At 48.4% G+C, this 27,535-nt stretch overlaps 1 protein-coding gene across 1 annotated transcript in view; it reads right to left on the bottom strand.

Annotated features, from left to right (window-relative positions):
* MYBBP1A (MYB binding protein 1a) overlaps nt 1-26,525 on the bottom strand; it is a 51,376-nt gene extending 24,851 nt beyond the window's left edge. Inside the window, exons 1-23 of the mRNA XM_027882141.1 lie at nt 26,334-26,525; nt 26,086-26,181; nt 24,816-24,899; nt 24,398-24,472; nt 23,872-23,979; nt 22,871-23,061; nt 22,412-22,579; nt 22,141-22,258; nt 20,665-20,954; nt 19,865-19,972; nt 19,146-19,271; nt 18,410-18,613; nt 17,827-17,935; nt 17,353-17,440; nt 17,118-17,269; nt 16,355-16,444; nt 15,556-15,684; nt 14,667-14,831; nt 13,497-13,654; nt 12,510-12,644; nt 11,201-11,306; nt 9,171-9,302; nt 7,230-7,298 (exon numbers count right to left, since the gene is read on the bottom strand). Coding sequence (XP_027737942.1) covers nt 7,230-7,298; nt 9,171-9,302; nt 11,201-11,306; nt 12,510-12,644; nt 13,497-13,654; nt 14,667-14,831; nt 15,556-15,684; nt 16,355-16,444; nt 17,118-17,269; nt 17,353-17,440; nt 17,827-17,935; nt 18,410-18,613; nt 19,146-19,271; nt 19,865-19,972; nt 20,665-20,954; nt 22,141-22,258; nt 22,412-22,579; nt 22,871-23,061; nt 23,872-23,979; nt 24,398-24,472; nt 24,816-24,899; nt 26,086-26,181; nt 26,334-26,525 — 3,093 coding nt within the window. The remainder of the gene's footprint in view (nt 1-7,229; nt 7,299-9,170; nt 9,303-11,200; nt 11,307-12,509; nt 12,645-13,496; nt 13,655-14,666; nt 14,832-15,555; nt 15,685-16,354; nt 16,445-17,117; nt 17,270-17,352; nt 17,441-17,826; nt 17,936-18,409; nt 18,614-19,145; nt 19,272-19,864; nt 19,973-20,664; nt 20,955-22,140; nt 22,259-22,411; nt 22,580-22,870; nt 23,062-23,871; nt 23,980-24,397; nt 24,473-24,815; nt 24,900-26,085; nt 26,182-26,333) is intronic.
* Between the last annotated feature and the right edge of the window lie 1,010 nt (nt 26,526-27,535).

Below are 27,535 nucleotides of genomic sequence, written 5' to 3'. Positions count from 1 at the left end.
CTCAAAAATGAAAGGTTAGGATGCGATATTCCAAATCCACAACCATCCTCAAGGGAATTAAAAATCTCTGCGCAAAAATGTAGAGCACCCTGGCCCTGACCCAGCAAAGCACTTTAAGGATTCAACTGCTTCCCCCTTCGACTTCAGAGGGACAGTTTACATACCTAGAGCTAGTTCATGTCACGGGGCTTTGCTGGCTCGTGATGAAACAGCTCAGAAATGCTCGAGAGCCCACCCATAGTTCAGCCTCACCTTGCAAAACAGAGGCTCTCCTTGACCATCACCTTACACAAAACAAAAACAGGAACAGGACACTGGCTGGAGCCAAAGCATGTCAGTTTGACACAGATTTTTCCAGCTGCAGATGATTTCTCTTCCTTGAGGAGAGGGTGCATTCTGAACCGAGGAGGACGAAAAGGGTGAAGTCTGCAGGCAACAGCCCCTCCAGCACTGCACTGTGTGGGGAGATCTCACTGCACAACTCACCCTCTGAAGGTCTGCTCAGCATAACTGGAGCCTGGGATGAGCCCTCCCCAGTGACACTGTGGGGGACACAGGCACAGGGTGTCCCATCTCTGCCGAGGGACGGAGGGTTCTCCAAAGGAACGGTGCCCTTCACTCACGGCACGTTGCTCCACTACCACCAGCTGCCCGTTCCTGATGCAAAGGAGCTGAACTGGTGCTGGTTCTTACCTGGGCAGGTTTATTTTGCTTCATTATTGGTAACAGCTTATGCAAAATGTTCCATAACAAGTTCCTCCTCTACCACCCGCCGGGAGCTGTCGGTGAGCACGAGGCAGGGCACGTAGGGATCCATTCATCTACCCCAGCATGAGGTGAAACACTCCCAAACACACACACACACAGAGGGGTGCTGGCTTCTGAGGCTCTGCAGTGCCTTTACTGCTCTTGCAGTATTAAAGTTTAATTACTTTTTAACTTAGATGTTTACATAGAACATAAACTGTTCAGAAGGGTAACTGTCAACCAGCCAAGACCTCACTGGCAGGACTCTTGGGGTCGTATTTTATTCTTCTGGTGATGGCAGCTCTGGCACAGACCTGTTTCAGTTCTGTAAAATTATGTCTATATATGTTTGATCCCTTTGGGGAGACTGCCAAAGCACCAAGATTAATTAGCAACTTACCTAAAATACACTCTCTATTAGATAGATCTTAAAGGGTTCCTTGTCACAGACAGCTTTATAAAAACACATTCTGAAATACTAATGAATCTATATGACATAAGATGACATTCTGAACTCTGTCTCAGTGCCCATTCTCATCTCCACACTAAGTAAAATGACTTTTACTCGTTTCATGACAGCTCTGCACTTACATCAGCACTGCAGAGTTCCAGCCAAATCACAGAAAATAAACTCACTTGATGGACAAATACAGCCTCATTATGCTCCCAGCTACTGCAACATCCTCAATCAATATAGCTCTGAATGTAAATAAGAAGATGGGAATGTATTCAAATTGATGTGTGACCACAGTGCAAAAGTAATTGCAGAGGCTCTTGGCAATTGTGTTGATGTACATTGCCAGTGCCTTTCCCAAAGGAAAAGAACAAGGGATGGATATCAAATCATTTGGTAAATCCTAGGAAGGAGTTACAGTAGAAAAGGTTTAACTGTCTGCCACAAGCGAGATGGGGACAACTCCTTACTCGTGGTAGCAGTGGTGTTTCATTTACCAGCCCTCCTTTCCAAACTGGTTCCAATTCCACTGGCCAACAAAAGCTGGGCTTCTCAGGGAAAAGCATGGTTGTTCCAGGCCAGGCTTCCAGACAGGCTGTGCTTCAGCCTGTTTCCAGTTTGGAGCTGGCAGGTAGATATGCCCTTGCCTGAAGGATCCTGCATCAGCTGTGAGCTGGGTACTGCTGTGCAACCAGCCACACATTTTCCCTCTTCACCTGGTCCTCAGACTTGCAGAGGGAGCTTTTAGGGTAGGAGCATTAGTTCATGGACTCATCCAGTCCTCATGTAGGAGAATGGGGGGGGCACTGCAGTGAGAACCCCACCACAGTTACCAGTGCAGGGATTTGTGCTGCAACAGCACCAGAGGGACAGCCTAGGACTGCACAATTACAGAATTAGATGTTACTGTAGCTCTGCTCATCAGACCGATACAGCTAAAAATAAACCAGGAAGACATTCCTCACCTGAGGCTCAGGAGGGTTCTGGTATGTAGCTGAGTCACGCAATAATCATTAAATAAAACACATCTTGATCCCTGGTTTGTGCTCCATCAGCACAAACCAAAAAACCAAGCTTTTGTGCATATTGAAAAAGCAACGCTGCACCCACTGGAACAAGGCACAAGGAAGTAATTTGAAGGTCAAGGACTCCTGAAATACAATTGCAGCAGTAAGAATGAATTGAATTAAGAAAGGAGGAAGTGAGGACAAGCTCACACACGTTTTCTTTTCCAAACAGAATTTGAGGGAATGGGTTTAGTACTTGTGGAAGAAGTGGCTGACAGCAACAGCCTTTGTCAAGGAAATAGCTCAAGCCTCCCCCACCTGTGAGCACTACACACGTTCTGCTGGCTAATTCCAAGGCTTTGCACTGCCAGGGGGATCATCTGTGCCAGCCACTTATCACAGTTCATTAGCAACAGGCCAACCCAAAGGGATAGCACAGGTTCCATTGGTGATGATCTGTCATTTTCCCACAGCAGTCTCATTACTGAGGACTCTCCTCCCCAGCTGTCATTTGTACCTGAGCCACCCCGAGCACCTCTGTGTGTGCAGGAATGTGTGTGGGTGCTGCATTGCAGAAATGGCAGCTACACTCTGCTCAGCTGTGAGCACCTTGCCGGTAGGAGAAAGCTCTCAGGTCTGCCTGTATGAACCAGAAGGCTGTGATGTGTGCACTGGCCCCATTCTCCTACCACTGACGACATTCCTGCTGGCCATTACAGCAAGGACAGGGTCAGATTCTCAGGACTTCAGTGCACGGAACCACATCCAACGAGCTGGATTAGATTGCACAAAAATATCATTCTTTACCACCTTCTTTCTCTTTTTACTTTAACTTGTAGCACTTCTCCCACACTAAAGGTCCTCTTGAAAAGCTTCACACCAGCTGCTTACAATCAGGTGATTTCAAACAGTTTCCAGTCCCTTCTTTCTAAATAGACAACAGTGCAAGGACACAAGGCAGGCAGGAGGCAGGCCAGACTCTGAGAAGACAGTGCAGCTTTAAGTTATGACTTTGTGTAAGTTTAAGTGTGGTTTAACTTACACATATGGAAAGGTAAGGATCAAAAAGAGTTTGGGGAAAAAGATCCTGTCTGCTACTGTAGATAAAAAACAAAACAAAAGAAAAATAAACAACACACAAACCAAACAATAAAAAACCCCCACCCCAGATCTCCACAAAACCCACCAGGTTTCTCAGTTCAATAAATGAATGACATCCAAACATTAGTATGTCCATTTTTTTAAACCCTGAAGCATTTCAAGTTACACAGAAGCATGTTTGGGACTTGAGCTCACACAAAATGCAGAGTTTGAAACCAGGCCAGCCAACAGGTGACACTGGGCATTCAGAGCTGCTAGGGTCACAGGGCATCTGAAGTGGCAGAATGTGAGTCCTGCAGTCAGTGTGGTCTCACAAGAGGTGAGAAGTCCAGCTCAGATGCATGAGCTGCCTGAAACAAGGTGGTTTTGCACGTCCTTTGCCACACAGATCCTCACTTTGTATCTTCTGATATACAGGTTTAAACGGGTACTAAATGAATTCAGGGTGAGATGACAACTCTCCCCCACTCACAAACGAATCCAATCTCTCCATCTCTTTCCTCTTCCAGGGAAACTGCTGTATTACTGTCTCCTGCAGGTACCTGAGCTCCAGGAGTAACATCAGGGGAGCAGAACTTGGCCCTGTGTATAAGCTTCAGTCTCCAGTTCGGTCTCAGGAAGACCAACCATTGCAAATTCACCTTTCCAGTTCAAAACTCGTTATACAGGTTGAACTCAGTGCTAAGAAAACCTACCAACCCAAACACTGGGAGCTTAAAACTGCCTTGAGAGCTCTCACCCCCCAAAGTGCTGTTCGTTTTATCTCACAAATTAACTTCAACGTGGAGCTGAACAACCCCCCTGCTGCTTTAGGCATGTAGGAACAGTGGCAAAGAGCTGACCACTGTCAGTCACACTGCCTAAAGTGTTTATGCCAAAGCTTCCTTTTTAATAAGTTCTGCATCAAGCTACACTCTCTGGGTAGCTCCAAAATACCCTCCTCTACAGCAATCACCCAGGCCAAGGAAATGCACCTCCCAGAAAAACACCCATCCAACAGCTACAAACACCACTGTCTTTACAGACACAGCGCTGCTGCTGAGGGTTTGATGCCCTCCAGGTTCCAGAGGTGAGCAGCTGAGGGAGACAGGAGGCACAGAAAGGCTGGACCCAGTTGCCAAAGTCAACAGCGACGGCCAAGAGTCCCCAGACAATCTCTGCTTTCCAATATTCTCACCCTGACTTCACAGAAGCCATAATTTCATGTTAATGAGCACTGCCTCTGAAGAAATAAATCACAGCTTTCACCCAGCCACTCCTGACTATCTGAACTGACTATCCCTGTGCCCTCAGCAAGACCAGTGAATTGATTAAAGTTCACTTCAGCACAGCAAAAGAGGGGAGAAAAGTATGTGTGAAAGAGGAAGGTTAAGTTTTCAGCCAAATCATCCTCATGACCATTCTGTGACGTAAATGCACGAACACCTGGGCAGCAGGCAGACAGTGAGGTCCCCAGGGCCAGGACAAATGGCTGGGGCTGGAGGGGCCAGACTGCTTCTCTCCAAGCCAGTGCCAGCTGAGCAGCATCTGAACAGCTCCTGCATTTCCTAGAGGAGCCTCTCCCAGTTACAGCTGCCCAGAAATTGAGTTTGACAGACCTGCAGCAGCCAACAACAGAAGGCACAGGAACAACACTGCACATACAGTTCAGGTTTGCTACTTCTTGACAAGAGCCCAGGCCTCGCTGTGCACTGTGCTCTGCAAATCACCTCAGCCAAGCTGTCCAGGGTGATCACTCAGTGATCAGGTTTGACTTTACACCAGAGGCCCTAGCTATGCCAGTGGCCACAAAATCTTGCCTAAAAGGCCCTAAAAACTTAGGGACCAGTGTGGCTGAGAGGAGACATAACCAAGACCCTCTGGCTCCATGCTGCTCCCACAAACCCCCAGCTATGTGGGGTGAGGAGGAAGGACACCACCCCCCCCCCTTACATCCTCCTCACGAACCACTTTTCTTTTTGCTCCTACCTACCTCTAACAACCTGAAGGTGTATCTCCTCCTCCCCCAGGCTGGCTGGGACAGCGGCCAGCAGCCCCAGGGTTCATAACCAGGCCAACAGGAGACACCTGCCCAGGGATGAGCCTCCACCTCCCCGTGCAGAGCACGGCTCTCCCCACCCGGCACGGCCCCGAGGACGCCCTGCCAAAGGGATCTGCGGAGCCAAGTCTGGATCACAGCGGGATTAGCTGTCCATACAGATGCAGGAGGCACAGCCAGAACGATCAGCACTAATAACAGGACTGTAAGAAGGGAAATTAAACCTACTGTCTCTGGGACTAAGCTACTTTAATGTCTAGAAGCCAGTATTGAGGGCTGAAAATGGGAGATTAGCCCACTGGCCCCTCAACCATCGTGGCTGGCCAAATTCAGGGTATGATGAGACCTTGGGTGTCTTCAGGACTCTGAGTTAGGGCAGCCCTTCTGGTAGCTGAGCCTCTCCACCTCATTCCCCCAGAGGCTGCCAGGGAGAAGTTATCCCCTTGCTTTTACCACATGCACCCACGGAGCCTGACTCCTTCCCTACCAAAGCACATTTGGCATTGAGGATCAGCAGGAAAATTTACTTGAAGACCTGTCAAATCAGACCTCTGACAACAGCAAGCCAGAATTCCTGAGAAGGAAGCATTGTGCAAGAAATGCAGAGCTGCCACTCCAGGCTCCCCAGGCTTTGCAGAGCTCGCCCTCCACGCTGCCTCTGTTTGAACAGCAGCATATCCATGTCCTGTACCCGGCTCCCACACACACCACACGTCCTCCCCTGCTCCTCCCACCCTCAGATGAACAGACTCTGCAAACAAAGCTCGAGCAGATAACTCTGGAAGCCCTGGAAGAAGGACAATGCTGTTCCCTGTGGAGAAGCAAAGATACCCACATAATGAAGCTGTCTGCTTAGGATGCTGTTCTGGTCTCTTGAGGATGAGATCAATTATGTGCCTTACAATTAATTTGTTTGTTATTTGTGTAACACAACCTTTTTTCTATCCAGTGAAATTATTAATAGCTTGATTCACTCTTTTTTTCCCCCCTTTAAATCAAAGCCATTCCTGTCGGGTAGAACAGTCTAAAATGCAATTTACCCTGAGAATGTAGAGCAGCCTTACTGTAAACACACACCTACCCCTTCACATTCCCTCCAATGATCAGAAACAATAAAACAGCTATTTATGAAACAGAAACATCAATCCAGGATGCACTTCTGCAGGGGACAGACACAGGGTACAGCTGGGGGGTGGGAAAGTGTGAGACAGTGCTACTGGCCTAAAGGGGTTTTGGTTATTAACTGTGTGAAAGGCCCCCCCACTGCAGGGAAAATCCAGACAGGCCTCATTCCCTGCTCTGGCAACACTGAGCTGTGCACTCACCCTGCAATGTTTTATTGATAAGGCTCCACTAATTTTGTGTTAGTCAGGCACATGCAATCAACCATCAAAAATCGGATCTGTGGTACAGGTGGTTTTAAACTCCACACAGCAGCACATGGCCTGGAAAATGCAGGACAGCTGGCAAGGCCCAGGCCAGGCTCCAGAACCTGACCTCGGGGTAGCGTGGGGAGGCAGGGATTACAACACGCTCCATTTACACAGAGGAACATCTTCCCAAGAAGGAAGTAATCAAGGAATAAGTGACTGGAGTCAACCCCTACCACAATCAGGCCTCAACAGGCAGTTCTGAAAGGAGGTGCTACCAAAGGACCCCAGTGACTGGGAATTTATAAGGCCTTTCCACAACTTCAGTCACACACCTGAAGCAGCAAGGCAGTATTGGCAAAAGTTCCTTCCTCCCCACCATGGAAGCCACTTCCTAAACTGGGCAGCCCTAGGGACGTATAATAAGCATATTAAGAACCATCTGAGCCGCCATGATGAAGTGACTTCTCTGATTGACAGTTTAATACAGCTTTGTTTACTTTCACTCTTACCTGCTGGTGTTGCCTGGCTGCCGCTGTGATAAACTCGACAAGAGTATCCACTAATGGCTTACACATGATCTGTAAGAAAGACACAGCCTCCTATTAATGGTTTGCTGACAGACAGGTTTGTTTTTCCAGCAAAACACTCTTATATTTTACACAGCTTCTTGAGTGAGAAGAAAATGCCACGAGAAGGAGAAATGCCCAGAGATCAGCAACAGCTTATTAGAAAATTAACAGCTTTGCTCACACCAGCCCTGAGTGAAATCTTGATCACAACAAAAATCAGCAGCAAAAAGTCTTCACTTGGAAAAATCAGCTACTTCACCTCCTGTGTTCTGCCTGGTGATGACTAAAGTCTGCATCTGCCTGGCACTTTATGCAGTATTGGTTCACTTTGTGCACAGTCCCAGGCGAAGGAGAAGGTGCCAAGTTAGACTGGAGAACCTCAGTGTCTGGTAAACACCCTAAACCACCCACTGAAGTGGCCAGAAACAACTGTGTCAGGAGGAAAGCCTCCCTGGAGACAGGTTATCTATCCTACAGTTGTTCCTTTATGATAGGACAAGAGCAGTAATCACCCTCCTGTACTCACTGCTGAGGCCACACCTTCAGTTCTGGGGTCGGTTTTGGGCCCCTCATGACAAGAAAGACATTTTGGTGCTGGAGCACATCCAGAGAAGGGAGGAGAGGTGGGGAAGGGTCTGGAGCACAAATGTGAGGAGTGGCTGAGGGAGCTGGGGGGGCTCAGCCTGGAGAAAAGGAGGCTTGGGCGGACCTTCTCTCCCTCTCCAACTCCCTGACAGGAGGGGGGAGCCAGGGAGGGTCGGGCTCTGCTCCCAGGGAACAAGGGACAGGATGAAAGGAAACAGGCTCAAGTTGTGCTGGGGAGTTTAGGCAGGATATTGGGGAAATTGCTTCACTGAAAGGGTTGTCAGGCATTGGAACAGACTCCCCAGGGAAGAGACTGAGTCACCATCCCTGGCAGTATTTAAAAGATGTGTGGATGTAGTGATTTTAAATGACATTTCTTCAAGGAACAGTCACATGGAATCCACAGGCTCTAGACCTGCACAGGGGATCTTAAGCTTGCTGTCCATGTGGGCAGCACTCAACCCTGCCATTCTCCCATTTCACAAACTTACATGGGTGGCACTGTGGGCTGGTGTCCTAAGAAACCTGTTAAGCAGAAGATTTCTGTCCTGGATGGATTCCCTCAGAATCTGAAAGCATCTTCCCCCAGTTATACAAACCTACATCTCCTCCCACCCTCAGCCAGACATCAATCCTAAAAGGATTTGAGAAAGGGCTTCTGGCAACTGCCTCTGGCTTGCTCTGACCCAAAAATCCCTGAAGGACTGTAGGACATTCAGGCCCAAGGCCTGTTTCTTAAAAACTGGCTGTCCTCACAGTGGAGACCAGCCCTGGGCATGGGTCAAGTTTGCAGGAAACACCTCAAACATTTCAGACACTGACACTGTCTGAACATCCAGCTTGCAGATTAGATTCCAATTAGTCTCTACACTCCTCAGCCTTCTTGGAGGAAAACTGAGAAACTGAGCATGCAGACAGAGCAGAGCCAGACAGGAGCTACACTGGCTGTTTGAACAAGTTGGCCCATTCTGCCTCTGTGCAAAACTTGTTCATCCACATTGCCTTGAATACTGGTAAAAAATTAGAGCTTCTTATGCTCTGCTCTAAAGAGCAGCTTTCTGTTCACCTGCATTCTCCAGGCAGAATCCCAGCCCAAACCAGAAATGAGATCCTGGCCTTCTGCAGCGTTGCTGTTAAAACACGCAGCATTAAGAGCCTGAGCAGGTGAAGATCCAATAAAGCCTCACAGCAGTTTAAAAGCCCACAATAAAGTGGAGAAGTTTCTCTCCCTCCTTCCCCCAGAATTACAGTCCCAGCCAGCAGAAGGCAGTCAGCACACAGGCCGGCAAGACTCACCGGGAAGCGTTTGAAGAGATCATGGAACATGGAGCACGTGAGGGGACTGTTCCGCTTGCTGAAGAACTGGGTCAGTGCCTGGCGGTAGGGAACAGCCACCCTCTGCACATCCAAACAGCCTGGGTTCAACAGCTGTGGGGGGAAAAAATCACAGAAAAAACATTCCCAGTGAAACACAAGGATGAGGAAATTCATTTTTATCAGTACACAGCGATTTTTTCCAAGAGCTGTTCTTGAGTAGTTTATATCATAGAGGACTACGAGACATGACACAGGAACAACCAAGTGGCCCCAAACACGCTCTCCCAAGCACCACCAGCAGTATGACCATGTCAGTGAAGGGCAGCACAGCTTTCCAGTAGGACTACACACACTGCAGGTAGCGTGGGGGCTGTGCTCTAGGTTTGTGCTGGGCATGTCTAACATACCAGGCTCACAGAGCACTCCCAGGCCATCCTGCAGCAGCTGGGCTGGGCTGTGCACATAGGTTCTCAGCTGGAGAACTATTGGAACCTGTAGATTATTAGTGTATGTGGGTATCTAGATCTACATACACTTGGAGCTATGTGCAGGACTCCCAGGGACTCAGCAGACAAACCTAGTTGTGATCAGGGATCCAGCAATCCCAGAACACTGTCCATGCTCCAATATCCCCCTCTGGTGGGGAACAAGGATCCCAGACACTGCAAACAGCCAAGACCTGCACAGGCCACGTGGATCTAAACAAACACAGGAGTGAACAGAGAGCCAAGTGTGGAGCATCACATTCCAGCGCTCCTGACCTCTTTGGGAAGAAAGATCTTCCCAAAGCTGTGATCTTCACAACAGCGCATGGGCCTTTTGTGAACCTGTGCCCAAGGAATTTTTCCACGGCCCCATGGCAAGTTACTGTGGTGTCCTATTGTCAGGTCAAACTCCCAGCACTCCTGCAGCTGAACACAGGCTAAAGTGGAACAGGGCACATGGATCTTAAAGCATGTGACCTCAGTTTCCCAGCTGAGTGTCTCTACTTAGCATTTGTTTGACAGACACATCTGTAGGGGAAAAAACTGATTTCTCCTCCCTCGCATATGCTTACCACACACAAATTCTTCTACAGTTTTTCCATAAATTTGGCCAGTGCACCCTAAGCTCTGCTCTAGTTCCCCTTTCCTGATTATTGAAAAGCTCCAAATTATGCTCACAGAGCACAGCTCACTGGAAACATACCACACCTTTGTCTCTGGTTCCCCACTGCAAAACCCTCCTGGCCTCAACACAGCGTCAGCACCAGCAGCACCACACAAACCGAGCTGTCAGTTCCCTCAAACATCAGCTGCTGGCTCTGTCCTTGCCTGGACAGGAGCACAGCCCTGTTCCCACAGGAATAAGAGCCTTCCCTGTGAGGCTGCACAGGGATGCTGTCAGTGAAGCGCGTCTCACTCCAGCCTCAGCATCAAGTATGTTGTTTACATTCCCCACAGCTCTCCCACTTTGTTTCCAGAAGGGACCAGCAAGGCACAAGAGCTGCTTGGATTAACACTCTCAGCCTCTCACTAAGCCCTAGAAACACTGGCTGTCTTTTCAGCCTCCAATAATACCTCAGTGGGTGTGATTTCCAGGCCCTCCCTTGGCCCTGTTTATTTTTCTACCCCCCAGGATGTCAACAGGATTAAGGCATCAATTCCTGCATTCGATTTGAGAGGTTCAGAGGCAAGCATCACGTTAGCTAGTGGAAACACTACTTGGCTGGGTTTCCAGTGGAGGTGACTGCAGGGGGCTGCACAGTATAAAGAGTCACCATACTCTGAGACCTGTGAAATGCCCTCTGCATCAGCAGCCCCAGTGACTATGGGCAAGCAGGCACTGAAAGGCAGGAGGGTGAGGGCCAGAAGAGGGTAAGGAACTCAGCTTTATGGAAATCATGTAGACAGGTACCTGCAGGCAGCAGGCCCAGGGACGCTGAACGAGCAAGGCCCACTCATCAAAATCAGGTAATGCAACTTGCCTGGCAAATAAAACCCATCCTCAGGAGCAGCCCCATGGCCTACCTGACACTCCTGCTTCGCTCTGCTGTCACTCTGTTTCCCTGGCTGAGGGGGAGGACCAGCTGATGGCGTGTTTCCTTTCAACACTTTGAGCAGGTATAATGAGGCACTAAAAAAGAAAAGGGGAGAACATACCAGTTACCACAGTGTCACAGTACCACTGCAGAGCCTCCTGAGGGCAGAGGCCAAGTGATGCAGGCAGCTTATTCTGTAGCAAAGAGTCCAACAGAGCCGCTTCTCTCAGTCTAACCCACTTCTGCCAGACCTACAGACAAGTAAATCTTAGGAGGCTGCATGTTTTATTAACCATCATCACAGTCAGACATCCTCACTATCAGCCTGGTTTCCTCAAGCTCATGCTTTTGACTGGCATTTGAGGACTCCTGCATTCACCCAGGATTTTGGAGCCTGCACGTCTCAGCCAGGGCTGCAGTGCAGCCTCCCAGCCCAGGCTGCTGTGAGCTGGAGAACTGGGGCACATCAGCTGGGAGAGCAGGAGACACTCTGCTGCTTTTGGAAAATGTATGAACTGGGCACAGCTCCACCCAGGACTGCCACTGCTGCTGGGAAGCTGTCAGGGAGCCACGCAGCACACACAGACAGCCCTGTGTTGTCAGAAGTGTCACAGTTCCTGCACAGCCACAAGGCAGGTGTGCTGAGAGCCAACACTGCCCCATGGCACTGGGTTGACCAGCAACAGGGTACCCACTGCACACACAGCTGAGTTGAGAAATCCCAGACTGAGTATGAAAGTCCCTCTGAAACTGCCTGCAAGGCGCAAGAGAGCCTGCTGGTGAACAGCACTCCAATTTGCACCAGGATCGCTCATGTTTCCTAACAAATACACATCTGGCTTATCCTCATTTTCCTGTATTCAGCAGCAAAGGAGAGAACACTGGTATGTACAGTCAGGACTCATCATCAATAATGTCCTCACTGTGCTATCATAGAGAGCGTAAACACTGTATTCACACAGAATGATCATCACAAGCTGCCTAGACATTACACTCATCTCCTACTGGAGGCACACACTGCATTACTCCCAGAGGGAGCCTCAAGGAAACGCTTCCCACCACCACCAGCAAAGCTGTATCAGACCATTTCTGTATTACAGAGCCCATATAAGATGGTCAACAAAAAAACAGACATCTGTTTGAAAATGCTTCAGCTTGCCAGGACTGACTAGTCCTCATGTGAGACACAGGTGCTGGCACCAAACTTTCAGGGATTCTCTTGCTTCTCAGACCTTTTTCAACATGCAACATCACACCTGCTCACAGCACCAGCAGAGATGCTCCTTGAGGACACTCACCTGAAGTAATAGAGAGCCACTGCAGAGTCAGTGTGCTTGCAGGCTTTCTTCACCAGCCTCTGCACTAAGGTGTGCAGGTGTTCCTGCAGGGCGTCCACTCTCTTGCAGTACTGCTTATTGCGGCACAGCGAGTTCCTGTGGGGCACCACAAACAAACCCATCACCTACAGACACAGCTCTGGGAACACCTGGCCAGGAACCCTCATCACCTTGTCAAACAAACCCAACACACAGGGAGTGATAATATAAACAATAGTTTATTCGTGGAGGCAGCACATCGCTGTGGCAAGAAGGATGAGGACATTTGCTCTTCACCTTCAAGCAGCTATTTAGGCCTCACTATGCACTCACAGGGTGCATTTCACAGTTGACTTTCCCTCAGAGCTCCCACCAAGGGGGCTGGCTGCCTCAAACCTTGTTACTTCACAACTGTTTCTCAACTGGGGGGAGAGAGCAGCACTAAAAATGCTTTAGAGCAGCAGCGAGGTTGTCAGAGAGTGGAGCACAGATGAGAACTCATGATACACACCAGGCATTATGTCTGTTTAGCTGGTATCATCCCTCACTTCTGGCTGTGAACAGGGAATTTCCACTCTGTCTATCTCAATAAAAACGTGGGGAGTTTTGCCACTCTTTAAGCCTTGGGAGTTGTTGCATGGTCTGACTCAGAGGTCAGAAGCCTGTGGAGATATTCAGTGACAGGGCACCGTGCCTGCAATACCAGCGTTTGTTCTGGAGGTTTCCACCTGGTGTGACAGGTCTGACACTTGCAGTCCCTCAGACCAGAAGCCCCAGATCCTAATTCCTTTCCTGCAGGTTATGAGTAAGCACTCTGTGTCTGCGTGGTGCTGATAATCTAATCCTACACAACCTATAAGCACAGCAACTGCCTTCAGTGGTAGAAAGACCAACTCCTGGGGTTCAACCAACACCACTGCTGTTGATCAAAAGCCATTGTGTGTTATCTGCAAGTCTAAGGACACTTACTTGAAGATACAGGCTGTTTTCCGGAGGAAGTCAACCTCCTGCTTGTCAGAGCCTGAGCTCATGCACTGTTCAATCAGCTGAAGCAGGGGCTCAATGATATCAAACACCAAGGGGTTCTCTGCTTGCTTCATCAGGAACACTTCAATCAGATCCAGCACCTGCAAACACAGGAGTTACTGCTATGAGAACCAGTGCAGGCAGGGGAGCAAGATGGATCTACCCAGAGCAGCTCCTTCAGGCTGGCATGGGCTGAGGAAAGCAATTTGCACCTGAGATCTGTACACCTTCTGCTATCATTTGTCCTGCTAGAGCACGAGAAACTGAAAATGAAAAATTTGCAGCTAAAGATTAAAGGTTGTCTGCTGATGGCAGCTCCACTTTGTGCAGTGACGCCACCTAGAACGAGCAGTTATGAGAATCACTGTCACCTGGCCAGACCTGCAGTCACTATAACCTGGCACAGGTCTCTGTTAGCACCAACTGCAAGCTCCTCTTGACTCCCACACAGTGCATTGCATAAAATCAGCCCTTTCACACAACAGCATCTGAATGGAAATGGAAATAAGGCAGTGGCTCATGCCAGTGTTCAGCTTTCACCTTGGTTAACCTGACTCCAGACACTTCTGTCTGGGAGCAGCTGGAGCTGTCCCTGGATGCCCCAGCATCCCAGGCGGTCCATGCTGACACCAGGTGGCCTGAACTCAGCATTACAGTCAAAACAAACCGTGGGTTTTCATCACAAACCCCCTGATTTTACCTACAAAACAAGCTAAAAAAAAAAAGCTTGTGTTGCAAAATCACCCGAGGAATTTCATGCAAGTCACACCAAGAAACATCAAGCCTGTCCAGTTCACAAAAGCCAGCAGACACGACTGGGGAAGGTGTGGGGAAGGATCTAACAAACCAAAGCATTTCAGATCAGCAAATGGCAGCCACGGTGCACTTTTTGAAAGCACAGCACTGGTGTTTTTTTGAAGCAGGCCTGTGAAGCCCCAGTCACCGACCACAACAGTGTTGTGCCAGGTGCTGTACCAAGCCAGAACAATCCAGTCCCAGCCTCCAGGAGCTCATGACCAAGTTGTTCAGTGTCAGATAGCTCATGGCACGCTGCAGGCTTCAACTAAGGTGATACTAAGCCAGAAGTCTCCACACCAAACACTTCTCTCCCACCTTAGCCTTGAAATCTCTCCGTAGGATCTTCTCTTTCCTCATCTTGTCTTTCTCATCCTTCTTTGCCCGGATTCGTTTCTGCTGCTCCGCAAAAAGGGCTGAGATGTTCTTGTCAAGAGCCATCATAGCCTCATCATCCAGCTCTTCGTCACTCCCATCTCCTCCCTTTTGTTTTCAGAATACAAAAACAACACGTCAACTCACGTACTTCCAAAAGACAGCGGAGAGAAAACCACAGCCAAGACCAGGCTCGAGGAGGGATGTAAATACCTCTGAACCCAGAATAACAAGGTGGGGAGGGAACACAGATTCTCAGGTCCATGAGAAATCCTGCTTATATTTCTGATCAGGTAACCCTGGCTGCACAGCACTAGCACGTAGACTGAAGGATTCAGGAGAGGGAAGAGGTTGAGGTTTTGACCCTGAGACTCTCTGTGCTGTTGCTCCTTCAGCAGAGGTTCATATCTTGGTTTGTCTGCAGCCTTTATCAGAATCATTAAACCAAACTCTACTGCTGCTTCAAGAAGTCTCCAGAGTGGCCTTCTGGGATCAATCCTTCACACAGGCCAGCCAATGCAGTCATCATGGACAGTATCTTAGTGCTTTAGCTCACATCAATCTCATTTATTAGAGGCAGGAGCACAAGCTGTGTCAGGCTAGACTAGACAAGCTAAAGTGCTCAGGACATTTTAACAATAAATAAAAGAACAAGTGACTTATTCCCACAGCTCACTTAAAGGTCTTGACCTCCTGCTTCAAGTGCCACACAGAGATGGCTGCCGGGACTGTCACTGCATGAGTTCAGACAGGATGTGGGTTATTAGATCATCTTTCACCACCCCAAACCTCCTGGTGTCTGTATGCACCAAGGTAGGCAGTGAAAACATACCAGTGCATTCCCCGCCTGGAGAACATTCATCAGCTGACTGCGAAAATCATCATCAACTTCTTCGTTCTCCTCCTCATCTCCACTGTCAGTGTCGTCTTCATCCGAGGAGTTCTCACTCCCTTCCTCGTCCTGCGGATGGAAAGTTCATCTCCTGACCCCACCATGCCTCAAGCCCTGCTCTGTTCTCAGTGTGTCACTGCTCACAAATAAAACCCCAAGCCTCCCCTACCCCCCTGCGGTTCTTCCAGCCCTCAGATCCAAGTAAAACCAGCTCAGAGATCGAGATAACAGCTCTTCACAAGAGCTAAAAGAAGAACATAATAGAGATTTCTCTGTCGTATTAAGTAAGTATCAAAGAGAAGCTTCCAAGGAACATCTGAGGAAACAGCCCCCATCTGACTCTCTCCTCTCTGCTAATGCCTGTAATGCTTTAGGGCTGGAATCTCTGCAGTTCTTAAAACGTGAGACCTGCAATTCAGCTGGCTGTGCATCGCAGCCACCATCAGTCTGTGGCTGCAAAAACAGGAGGGGCCTGTGCTGATTCCAGGATAAAGCCAATTCTTCTCTGAAAGCCACCTATTCAACCAGCCACACCCACACCAGCAGCCCCAGAGGCTCAAACGTGCACTTCCAACCAGCCATCCACATGCTGCACCTTTAAAACAAACCTCAATGGGGCAACAGCCTCTTTCCTTCCAACAGAAAAATGCAATTAAGTCAATTATCACAGATCAGGTATGATCTTCAAACAGTGAAGATCTGAAGAGTATTTGTCACTGGCCATGGTACAAAAATTTACCGTTTCCTTTGCCAATTTGGTCTTTTTGTTCGATTCTTCCATCACAACGACGGCACTTTCTTCATTTTCCTCTTGGTTTGGGTCAAAAACCTACCAAAAAAAAAGGGACTTGTGTTTTTTCAGTGTTTCGTTTTGTTTCTTGTGTGCAACAGACAAATTTCAGCACAGTAAACCAGCTGAATAATAAAACAGGACAAAAGTGTATTAACTTTCTGTTGGTTAATATACCAAGTTCTTTCTGTAAGTTACAGAAAAGGTGGAGAAAACTGCAGAGGGTTGGTGACATTGCACACCTTGGTTTTTTACAAATGAAGTACTTGGGTAATAGCACACATAAAGTACCTGACAGCCAATCCATATTACTCTCCCAGAAGACCCCACCTTACTCAGTGATATGACCAATTCAGACTTTTAGTGCCACTTATTTTTGGCACCTCTAAGATTAACCTTCCTAGAAAAAGGTTGTTACCATTTATACTCACATATAAAATCTAGTTATATATAAACTGACCCAGGAATTTCTTCAGCCTAAAACTACCAGAATGCACAGATCTCAGGCTCCCTTAAAAAAAAACAAAACACAAACAACCAAAGAAAACCCAAAAACTCTCTCTAAGGTGCATTTCGAATTCAGTAGCACACGATGTCAGACATTTTGTAAATCAAGTAGATTTTAATTTAATCCCAGAATAGAGACGTGCTTGTACATCTGTTAGGGACAAGACAGGCTGATAGTACAGTGCCCTACCAGTGCCTCACTTACATCCAGGATCAGTTGCAAGCCCCTCTTGGTCAGATTTGGGCAAATCCACACAAAGACACTCTTGGAAATCCGCCGTAAGAGCAGGCTGGGCTGGGCAAGGAGGGAGAGAAGGATTTCCACCATCACCTCAACCCATCCTGGCTCCGAGTTGTCTGCACAGGAACAAACAGTCAATGACAGGAAGGAGCACTGGCACATCAATAAGGAACTACAGAAAAATTCACCAAAGACTCACCAGTCTTTTTCTTCTTGGTTTCTTTGCTGAAGGCCCTCTCTGTGCAGTTCAGGAGGTCACTCAGAACATCCACTGTTTCAGGCTGATTCTGTTTGATCACAGGCAGACAATAAACACTCTCAGAATTCCCCACTACCACCAGCAACAGAGGGAGTTTACTCCAAATCTAAGAACCACCCTAAATAGGTACAGATGTTACAACCAGCTACTACAACCATTTTGCAGAATAAAACATGAAATCAAGTAAAAATCGCTCCACTCAGCAACAAATCAAGGGTAAAACTAATGCTCAGGTCAAGCTTTGCCCCCTCCATGTCCATTCTCAGTGTAAGAATCAAGTTTCTTAGCTGCCAGTCGCCCATTTTCAGAAGCCAGAGGCTGTGGAAGAACACAGAGAAACCCTCCAGCTCAGTGTTCAGAAAGCCCAAACATCACCCCATTTTACAACACAGAAATATTCTTCAGAGGCCTTACCTTGAAAAGATGAATGGCCATCGAAAGCAGGAGCTGCTGGAAAGCACCAACTTTGGCACTGTCTGATTTATTTTCCCTCTTCTGCAGATTCTTCACAGACTCAAGTGTTCTGAAGAAAGAAAGCTCTCTTGAGTTTCTCACAATTACAGCAGCAAATCTCCTCTTATGATCAGACTAAAGGCATGACATGTGGTACTGTTTTGTGTACTTAACATTTAATTTACTGAAATTGGACATACTTAGAGCACACCACCTTAACCCAACAATAGCATTTACTGAGTGTAGCTTATAAGAAACTTGGGCACAGGCTTGATTCCTTGATTATCACACAGTTAACACACAGAAGGAACAGGAAGAAAGCAACGTGGTGGTGAGAAACAGAAAGGCCTTCTGAAACACAGCCACTGGTGCAGGATACTCAAAGGGAAGAAAAAGACCTGCCACTGCCTGTGAATGGCTCTGCTACAGCAGCCAGAACAGGAGAGGATGAGAGAAAACAACTTCTCTTTTACTGGCCCCAAGAGAGACCTTTTCCACCTTGCTCACCTCACCAAACCCACACCCAGCCTCCCAAGCCTCTCACCTCTCCCAGATATCCCTCTGTTCCTTGGTAAAAGGTTTCACAGCTTTGACATGCTCACTGGAGAGCAGCTTGTTGGCATACTCAACCAGCAGGATGATCCACAGCTTCCCATCTGCAGTCACACCATGGACGTGCTTCTCCCTCAAGGCTGCAGCCTTTGCTGTGTCCCCCAAAACAGGCAGGGTGTTCAGAGTCTGAAGTAACCTGGGAATTAGAACAGCCAGCATGTTACTGTCAGAGGAACCAGGCAGCCTTCTCCCACTTTCCAAAATAATGCCCACCAGCGCAGCACTCCCATCCCAGAGCTCTGGTCACTCTCTGCAGCCCAGACTCACAGGGCCCAAGTTTCAACCCCCCCACGTTGTCCAAGCTCAGCAGCGCAAAGCTCACTGTCTGGGTGGTCCCAAGCACACGCCCCACCTCTCTGGGATGCTTCTCCTTCCAGCTTGCAGCAAAGGCCAGGGAAATCTTATGGGAAAAAGCAGTCTGAGCTGAGCTCCACACCCACCCGATCACCACACAAACACTCAGCAGGCTTGCCATGAACAAAACATGGATCTTTGAAAAATCCATCCAGGACCTCTTTAAAAAAAGCCATCCTCCAGTGCTGGAGTTGAAGACATGCTCCAGTAGCAGCTTGCAATTCCAGACCTTTTGCCCTGCCATTCACAGGCTGATCTTATCCTCAGGAAAACAGAGAAATTTGCAGGCTTAAAGCACACAAGCAAATCCTTACCCAAAGAAGTAGTTTTCTGTCTCTGTGTGATCCCGTTCATCCAGGGGCCCTGATGGAAGGACACTCGCCTCACCTATCTGGGAAGTCTTTTTCTTAGCAACAAAGAAGGCATGGAAGAAGCAAAACCTGGAACAGACACAAACAGGAACAAAATGAAGACCCAGCTTGGTCATAACAAAGCAACAGCAGCCCCTGTGTGCAAACCCGACAGTGCCACAGATTCACCATGATCTTATTCAAGGGAGTCCAGATGGTGAAAAAAGCCACTATTTACAATAAGACCCTTTCCTTGAGGTACACAAGGGAAAGAGGAGAGAAAAATACTTGGGACTTCACAAAAGTGAAGCACCAGCACTTGAGGCCACACAATACTCAGATAGATTTAGGTCATATTCTCCAAGACATTCTAAATGACAGATAAATACTTATTAAGACCTGATATTACAATATCTTCAAGCAGCTTAGGCAAGTAGGAAAGGAAAACTCACTTAAATGAGATTAAAGTAATTTTAAATGCCAACTACTTATGACACAGGTCACTCCAGGTTTGCAGAAGGTATTTTGAAAACAAAACCTAGCCCCAAATGGTTTATGTTATGGAGTATTTCCACTACTGAATTTGCTTGGTGTCATGGGGATTGGTGGTGTCATTACTTGGAATACTTCTGTCAAGCTGAACAGAATCATCCCAAGCACATGTGTCTTTAAATCACCCTCACCTGGCAATGTCCATCACAAGGCTCTCTTCTATTCTCATTGCACTTTCGATGATGTTCACCAGTCTGTGGATGATCCACCTTCTCAAACGACCAATCTTGTGTTGTGCCCTTGGAACAAGGAAGGGGACACAATCAGTAGTTTGAAAACTATCCCAAAATAAACACAAACCACACAATCCACTTGAGCAAGAAGTGATTTTCAGATATTTAGAGGCTTTACACTAAAGGCGGCCAATTATGTAGTACAAGAGCACAGGTACTACAGGAGATATAATCTTCCCAAGTTTGCTTTTTACTATGCAAAAAACCAGTCTATTTACCCCACTGAGGGACTGCAGGTGAGCAAAAAGTTCTTCAAGAACTGCAGCAGCCAGTGGAGTGAGGCTGTAGGCACACAGGTAACACACAGACACACTGGCACTCAGGCCAGTTTAATTCACAGATAAAAGAGAGGCACAATTTCTACAAAGACCTGAGAAGCTGCAGTGAAAGAGGAAGCTACTGGACATCTTTGCCAAGGCAGTTGTCAAGGCTAGACAAAGAAGAGAAAAGGCTCTTTTGGTGATCCAGCCTGCTTTGGTCAGGCTGGCTGGTTCCCACTGTCTTTGCTATTTGCAGAATTGAATCCCAGCAAAGAGCCAGGTGCTGGGGCTAAACCTTCTGGGACAGAGGAAACAACCAACAACTGTCAACTCATGGCAATGGAACCAGCAAACACTGTCTGTCCAAGCCAGACTCCACACAGGCAGCTGCTGTCACCAGAGACCAGAGGGAGGGAGCAGCATCACCCACACACTCACCCATCTGCGCGTTCCCGGTTCTGTTTCTGCCGGTTACTTGAAAAGTCTAAACAACAGTCCAAGTCTGGCCTGAGGAACATGTCTTTGAGCCAGCTGATGTATTTTTGCAAGGCCACTGCCTGCAGGTGTCTGACTACCCTGGAAGCACTCAGCAACACTGGCTTCCCCTGATGGGTAAGGGTAGAGAAGCCCATTATCACAGCCAGTTGCCTCTCCGGGTCATCACAGTCACTGAGGAATTTATCTATGTAGCCTTCCATCTCTGCGGCAAACTTGAATGCCTGTGGAAGCTGAAAAACACAGTCAAACAAGCAGGTTAGGAACTTCACACTCAGCCTGAGTGGCTCTGTAAGGACTTATCAGAGAATCATAGAACGGCCCTGGGTTGGAAGGGAATAAGGAAGTACAAGGTAACAGTATTCGCATTCCAATTTAAACAACCCACATCACAGAACAAAACAAAACAAACCCACAGAACCAAAACCAAACTCAAACTAAGATAGTTTCTATTTTCTCATCATCAACAATATTAGGAGTTTCTCTTTCCACTCAATCATTGTCTTCAGGGGACTTGCAGATTTCAGACAGGAACTAAATGAATGTATTTTTTTGACAGAAAAACAGTTTTAATTCACTGTGCAACAAGAATAAAAAGCAAGAAACAGGAAAACAAGTAAGTCAGTGGAGAAATACGGGCCATGCAGGGAGGCACCATGGTAAGCATTATCTTCAGAGCAAACCTCCACATCTGTTGCTGCTTTGGTACCAGAAGAGAGAGACTGCACAGTTCTATTTCTCCCAAGTGACAGCAATGATGCTGGGGCCCACGGAGGAGGTTTGGGATTATGTTACTACAAAAAATTGAGCTAAAGATTGTTTTTATCAATATATTCTTCCTCCCTTTATAACAGGGCTGTGTTGTTTGCTAGCTTCCCAGGAGGGAAGGAGGAAGAGGAGTTCCAAAATCTGATTCTAAATCAACGTTGTGCTTAAACTTCAGCTGTGCTTATGGAAACAAGCACGGACAAACAAAAGCACGAGTTGTCCCTTTTTGTCTTTGCCTTCAAAAGTTCATGCAACCCCCAGCACAACGACAGACAAAAAGGAGCTTCTGGACACACAAAATCAAAGGGACTGCTAAAGGATGACATCTGACACTGTCAATATGCTGAGGGCTGCCCTTCCTCTGCTCCCTCCAGCACTAGAGCTTTCTCGGCAGCAGCAATGAGAGCAGGTGGGGCAGCGCTGAACAGGTTCAAAACCCGTAAAATAGGAATTTACAATTAAACAATTACATTTCAATTATGTCCAGTCCACTGCAACCAGTGGTCATCCAATAACCTTGCTTTTAGGAAGAGTTTAAGGTCTAAAACAATACAAACCTTTTTTCATACAGGATTATGTGAAACTTGGAGGGGGGCAGAGATGACTCCTGCTCAGGACAAGCTCGAGCACGAGCACGTTCAGAAGACCTACCTGAGTTGCTACCACGTGTTCTCCATAGCGCAGCATCACCTTCCCTCTGAGAACCACCTGCAGCTGCTCCAGGGACAGCAGGGGCAGAGCACTGCCCAGCAACCGGTAGCACATGTAACTGGGTGGGAACAAAGCAGACTCCCTCAGGCTGAGGCACAGCAGTAAAACCACACACAGGGGTAAGACAGAGAGGGAGCGGTGGAGCAGCCAAAAATTCTGGGGTCAAGAAAGGTAACAGAGCAACCAACAAACAGGGTTTGTTAAAACAAACCTCACGGGGCCTGGTTTCTCCTTCAACAGCCCGTTCTCCACAGCTTCGTTCCAGAAGAGTTCAAAGGCCCCTTCCTTCAGGGCAACCTGCAGCAAGTCAAACGCTACACCGGGCAATTTCTTGTCCTCCTTCTCAGACTTGGCAGCACTTTTCAGAAGCTCTACAAGTCTAGGAGAAGAAACAAAACAGTGTGAGAGATCTGGCCTGGAAGGGGAATTGCTGAAGGCCAAATTCATCCTGCTGAAGGACGCAGAACGTTTCCTGAGCGCTGCAGGCTGTGTCTCCTGGGGGAAATGGCAAAGCTGTAATTGAGGAACCTGCATAACAGTTAACACCCAGCCCTTGACAGCACCTGCAGTGGCAAACACAGACAGGTATCAGAATCAGAGCCACATTGCTCTCATTGCTAGCCAAGAGGACAAGAGTGTTGGGTTTAATGCTCCTTATTTAAGAATTTACCTGGGAATGTTTTCCTCATTTACAACCGTAGGTGAGCCAAACAGCTTCTTCAGCTTTTTAGGTTTCAGAACACCAGGGAACTTCCTCATGCCCACAAGCAGAAGGTGCAGGTTCTCTGCAGATGTGAAGGCTGAAGAGAGGTCACCTTGCAAGATGTCGAACAGGACCTCCTCAAACACATTTTCAGGAACCTAGCCAGGAATGAGGGTGAGAGAACATGAGAACATTTGAGGGTATTTCACTAATTTGCAGTGCAGTATCTGCATTGCAGGACATTTTACCAAGAGCCTGCTGTGCTCTGGAAACTTTAGAAAGTCTTCATGGTGACACAACCAAAAATAAATAACGGACGTGTCCAGTAGTGCCAGACAGTCTCAGGTGCTTAACCACGGGGAGTAGGACAGTATGTTGTCATCAGACAGCAATTCTGGTCACCTGACTCCAGCTGCAATTGTTCTCCTGCTGTCTGACTGCTCCTGCCTGTACAGCCGTGCAGCCCAGGAAGGAGGAAACTCTGTTTTGATTTAACAGTATTTGATTTAACTCTCTGTTTTTGATTTAGACTTCATATCTACAAACAAAACCCACTTGAAAGATGGAAACAAACAAACTCTTTCTTTTACTGTATCCTTAGAGCTCCTTTACTCCTTGTCACAACATCATTTCTCTCCCAACAGCTTAAAATTCAAGCTTAGGCCCAGGCCTAAAACAAAGTCTGTTGTTCAGAGCTCTCAACGCTCAAAAGAGCAGATGGTCTAATGTATTATCCAAGCAACTAAATGGGAAAAAAACAGGCTGCAGGTTCATCCATGATGAAATCAGACTAAGCAGAACCAGAGCATCCCTCCCAGAACACAAGCAGCAATACAGGAGATGGCTCCCACAGTTTAAACTCACTCTTCCACATCCCCCTTAACTTCCAGCTGTGAACAAACTGAGGGAAAAGCCGACCCCAAAGCCAAGCCCTCCCTCCTCCCACCCAGCACGTGCTGTGCCTGCACCTCGGAGGTGATGTCGATGAGAGTTTTGCGTGGGAGATCGCGGAGGTGTGTCTGGTGGTTTGTCAGCTGCTGCAGAAGCTGGATGCTCTCCAGCAGAGCTTTCCGGTCCTAGGAAGGAAAGACAAGCCAGAAACAGAGGATGTGCATCAGAGATGAAGCTGAAGGCTCACGTAATAATCCACTCTTAGGATGTTTATGCCTACTTGTAATAAAAACTATAGACAATAGTTTCCTAATAGGCCACTCAGCTTTTCCCAAATTGGTGTTTTCTGGCAGCGCATGACAACAGATCCCTTCTTTCCAGGAGAGGTAGGAATCTCCTGTACTACTCTGACACAGTTCCTACATTCTAGTCAGGAACAGACATTGAAAAGGCACAAAAAGTCCATGGGTAATGCAACAAAAAAGAACTGAGCTCGATGCTTCAAGTCCTGATGCATCCATGAGCCAACAACCCTTTCTCTGTGGATCCTCCTTCCCTCAGACAGCCCCAAACCAGAACTGACACACCCAACAGCAGTGCTACCTTCACGAGCCGCCCAGACTGGAACAGAGCCATAACTCCAAAAAAGTTCCCAAAAGCAGCATTTCTCACAAGTTTCTGAAAAGGAAAAACAAAACAGAAAAGGGATTAAAAACCCCCTTTAGTTACGTTTCACACCCAGCTACAGCTCTGCCATAGGGAGGTAACACACTGACAAGCAACCCCATACACGGTATTGAAGAACTGTCCTAGATTACCTCTTCATCACACAGGCAAATCTCAGCTAAAACAGGGACAAATGACAATGTCATCAACTTCCAGTTTTCACAAATATTTGTTATTTCATTAGAGTCATTTGCTTTAGCAAGAACCTTGAAACCACACAATGGAGCAAGACTTCAAGGAACAGAGAACAATTAGTTTGAAGCAGCAGTTTGGCAAATGCCCTGAGCTGACTCACCTTTTTCACTTTTTCCAGATTGTGTTTTTCTTTTATCTGTTCCAAGATGCTGCACAACGGAATCTCCTCAAAAGTCTGTAAAACCTGAGGAGAGAGATAGAATAGCTCATTTTGCAACTCTTCCATTTCATGAGGTTTTATTGGGTTCAGCTGAAATAGAGCCAAACAGTTGCTCAGCATAGCAGCAAATGTGCTGCTTTATTGGGCCAGAATAGAGACAACCAGATCAGTAAAGATGTGTCAGAACAGGAACAAGGCTGGGAGAGCTGGGGGGGTTCACCTGGGGAAGAGAAGGCTCCAAGGAGACTTCAGAGCCCCTTCCAGTGCCTAAAGGGGCTCCAAGAGAACAGGAGAAGGACTTGGGACAAGGGCCTGGAGGGACAGAACAAGGGAGAATGGCTTCCCACTGCCAGAGGGCAGGGTTAGATGGGATACTGGGAATTCTTGGCTGGGAGTGAGGTGAGGCCCTGGCACAAGTTGCCCAGAGAAGCTGTGGCTGCCCCATCCCTGGAAGTGTCCAAGGCCAGGTTGGACGGGGCTTGGAGTAACCTGGGATAGTGCAAGGTGTCCCTGCCCATGGCAAAGGGGTAGAACAAGATGACCTTTAAGGTCCCTTCCAACCCAAACCATTGTGTGATTCTGTGCAGACACAAATACACCTGCTGATATTCCTTTTTTTGTGTGTGTTTTCTTGTACGGGACATAACAGGTGAATAATGTGCACGTTTTACTGCAACTGCCAGATCGTGTAAGAGAAGCAACAAAACTCTTCAGCATGGGCAAGGCCCTGGTCAAAGTGGGAAACACACAGTCTTTTCTGCTTGATGAACTTCTCAGGTTAGCTGAGGTCAGATCTCACTGGTGACCCCAACTCCTGGGACTCTCTGCCAGGTTACAGACTCCACCAGCATGGAGGAAAAAATCCAAACTTTGAGATGTTTGTTAAAAGTTGTCTTTTCAGATCTCCCACATAAACCGCCAAAAGCAAGTCAGTTTTAAGAAATCACAGTAGCACTAAACGCAGCATATCTGAAAACCTGGTCAAAGTTTGCAAATTTGGGATGGCTCTTGAAGCAGGACAGAATTCTGTGGAACGAATATACCACTGGTATAGCTTATAATTTTACAAGTGCGTTGTTCCTAGAGCGGACGAACACCATTTAAAGCCAGTTTTCTATGACGAGAGCCTTCCCCTGCCATGTGCACGCAGAGCCGGCCGAGGGGACCCCAGGAGCTGCCCGGGGGCTGCAGAGCGCCGGGAAACACTGACCTGCGCCAGGGCCAGGCTGAAGCCAGGGCGGGCGGCCTCGCGGGTGGCTCCCAGTCCCTCCACCAGCCGCTTCAGGGTGTACTTGAGCTCATCGTCCTGCAAGAGAGACCCAGCTGAGCCGACTGCTGCCCGCGCCCGGCCCGGCCGGGGCCGCCCGCACCGGCGCGCTGCCAGAGGGGAGCGGAGGGCCGAGCCGGGCTCGGGGGTACCCACCCGCGCCCCCGCAGCCCCTCGGGCCCCGGCCTCACCTTCTTGCCCTGCCGCAGGTGCTGCAGGAGGTTCTCGGTGGCCGCCAGCCGCACCTCCTGCTCCGGCTTGGCGATGTCCCAGAAGAAGTCGAGGAAGGCGCGGCCCTGCCGCAGCACCCCGCGGGGGTCGGTCACCCCAACGCCCCGCTCCTCCATCCCTTCCATCCCTTCCATCTCCTCCGGCCCCGCCATCCCGGCCACGCCGCCGCCGCTGCCGCACGTGGGGCCGCCCGCCCGCTCCGCCTCTTCCGGGGCAGCGGCGGAACGGGCTCGGCTGCTGGGAGAGCCGCGGCCTCAGGGGCCCGGCAGCTCCGCGCTGTCCTCGCAGCCCGCTCCCTCATGGCCGCCCCGCTGCCCTCAGAGCCCATTCCCTCGCAGCCCGCTCCCTCATGGCCGCCCCGCTGCCCTCAGAGCCCATTCCCTCACAGCCCGCTCCCCTCATAGCCCATTCCCTCACAGCCCATTCCCTCACAGCCCGCTCCCTGCTGTCCTCACAGCCCGCTCCCTCATGGCCACCCTGCTGCCCTCAGAGCCCATTCCCTCACAGCCCATTCCCTCATAGCCCATTCCCTCATGGCTGCCCCTCAGCCCCGCTCCCCTCACTCCCCTCACAGCCCCGCTCCCTATAATAAGCCCCTCATCCCACAAAACCAAGTTCGTTTCCCCGCTGTGCAACAGGCCAATAACGACACAACATTTATTTATTCCAGAGCTGCGCAAGCCCCCGTGGTCGGTGTGTTCCACAAGCACCAGACTTTTTAGCGCCCTTATTTACACATTCAGTTAGTAACTTTCCAAATACATCCCGACTATTATGATTTATTAGTAATTTTCATGCAAGTCACATTACCCCAGGTAACCTCTTTACATGCTCAGGGGACGTGTCTTCACCTGGGCAGGGTCTTTTCGACCTGTAGGCGTGATTTTCAGTATTATAAGGAACATAGGTCAGCTATAGGATACATGGACCTGGAGGATTTTACCAAGTTAGCAATGTATATGTAGACACACATCAACATCTTGTTTTAATACATCCTTAAGGCTTGTTGCTTCCAGGATGCCCTTGAGTAAGAGATGCTTCTGCTGCCTGTTCTTCTCATTCGGTCTCTTTTCTTGCTGATGAGGCTGAAAGCATGCAAAGATCTTACATCAAAGAACATTCTTACTTCAGATAATCTTTCACATTTTGCAACAACCCCGCT

Source organism: Empidonax traillii, unplaced genomic scaffold, assembly GCF_003031625.1.
Source record: "Empidonax traillii isolate 1590-97213 ecotype Southwest subspecies unplaced genomic scaffold, ASM303162v1 scaffold101:size1699134, whole genome shotgun sequence".
NCBI classification, from domain to species: domain Eukaryota; kingdom Metazoa; phylum Chordata; class Aves; order Passeriformes; family Tyrannidae; genus Empidonax; species Empidonax traillii.
This window is presented reverse-complemented; position numbering and strand designations above follow the sequence as displayed.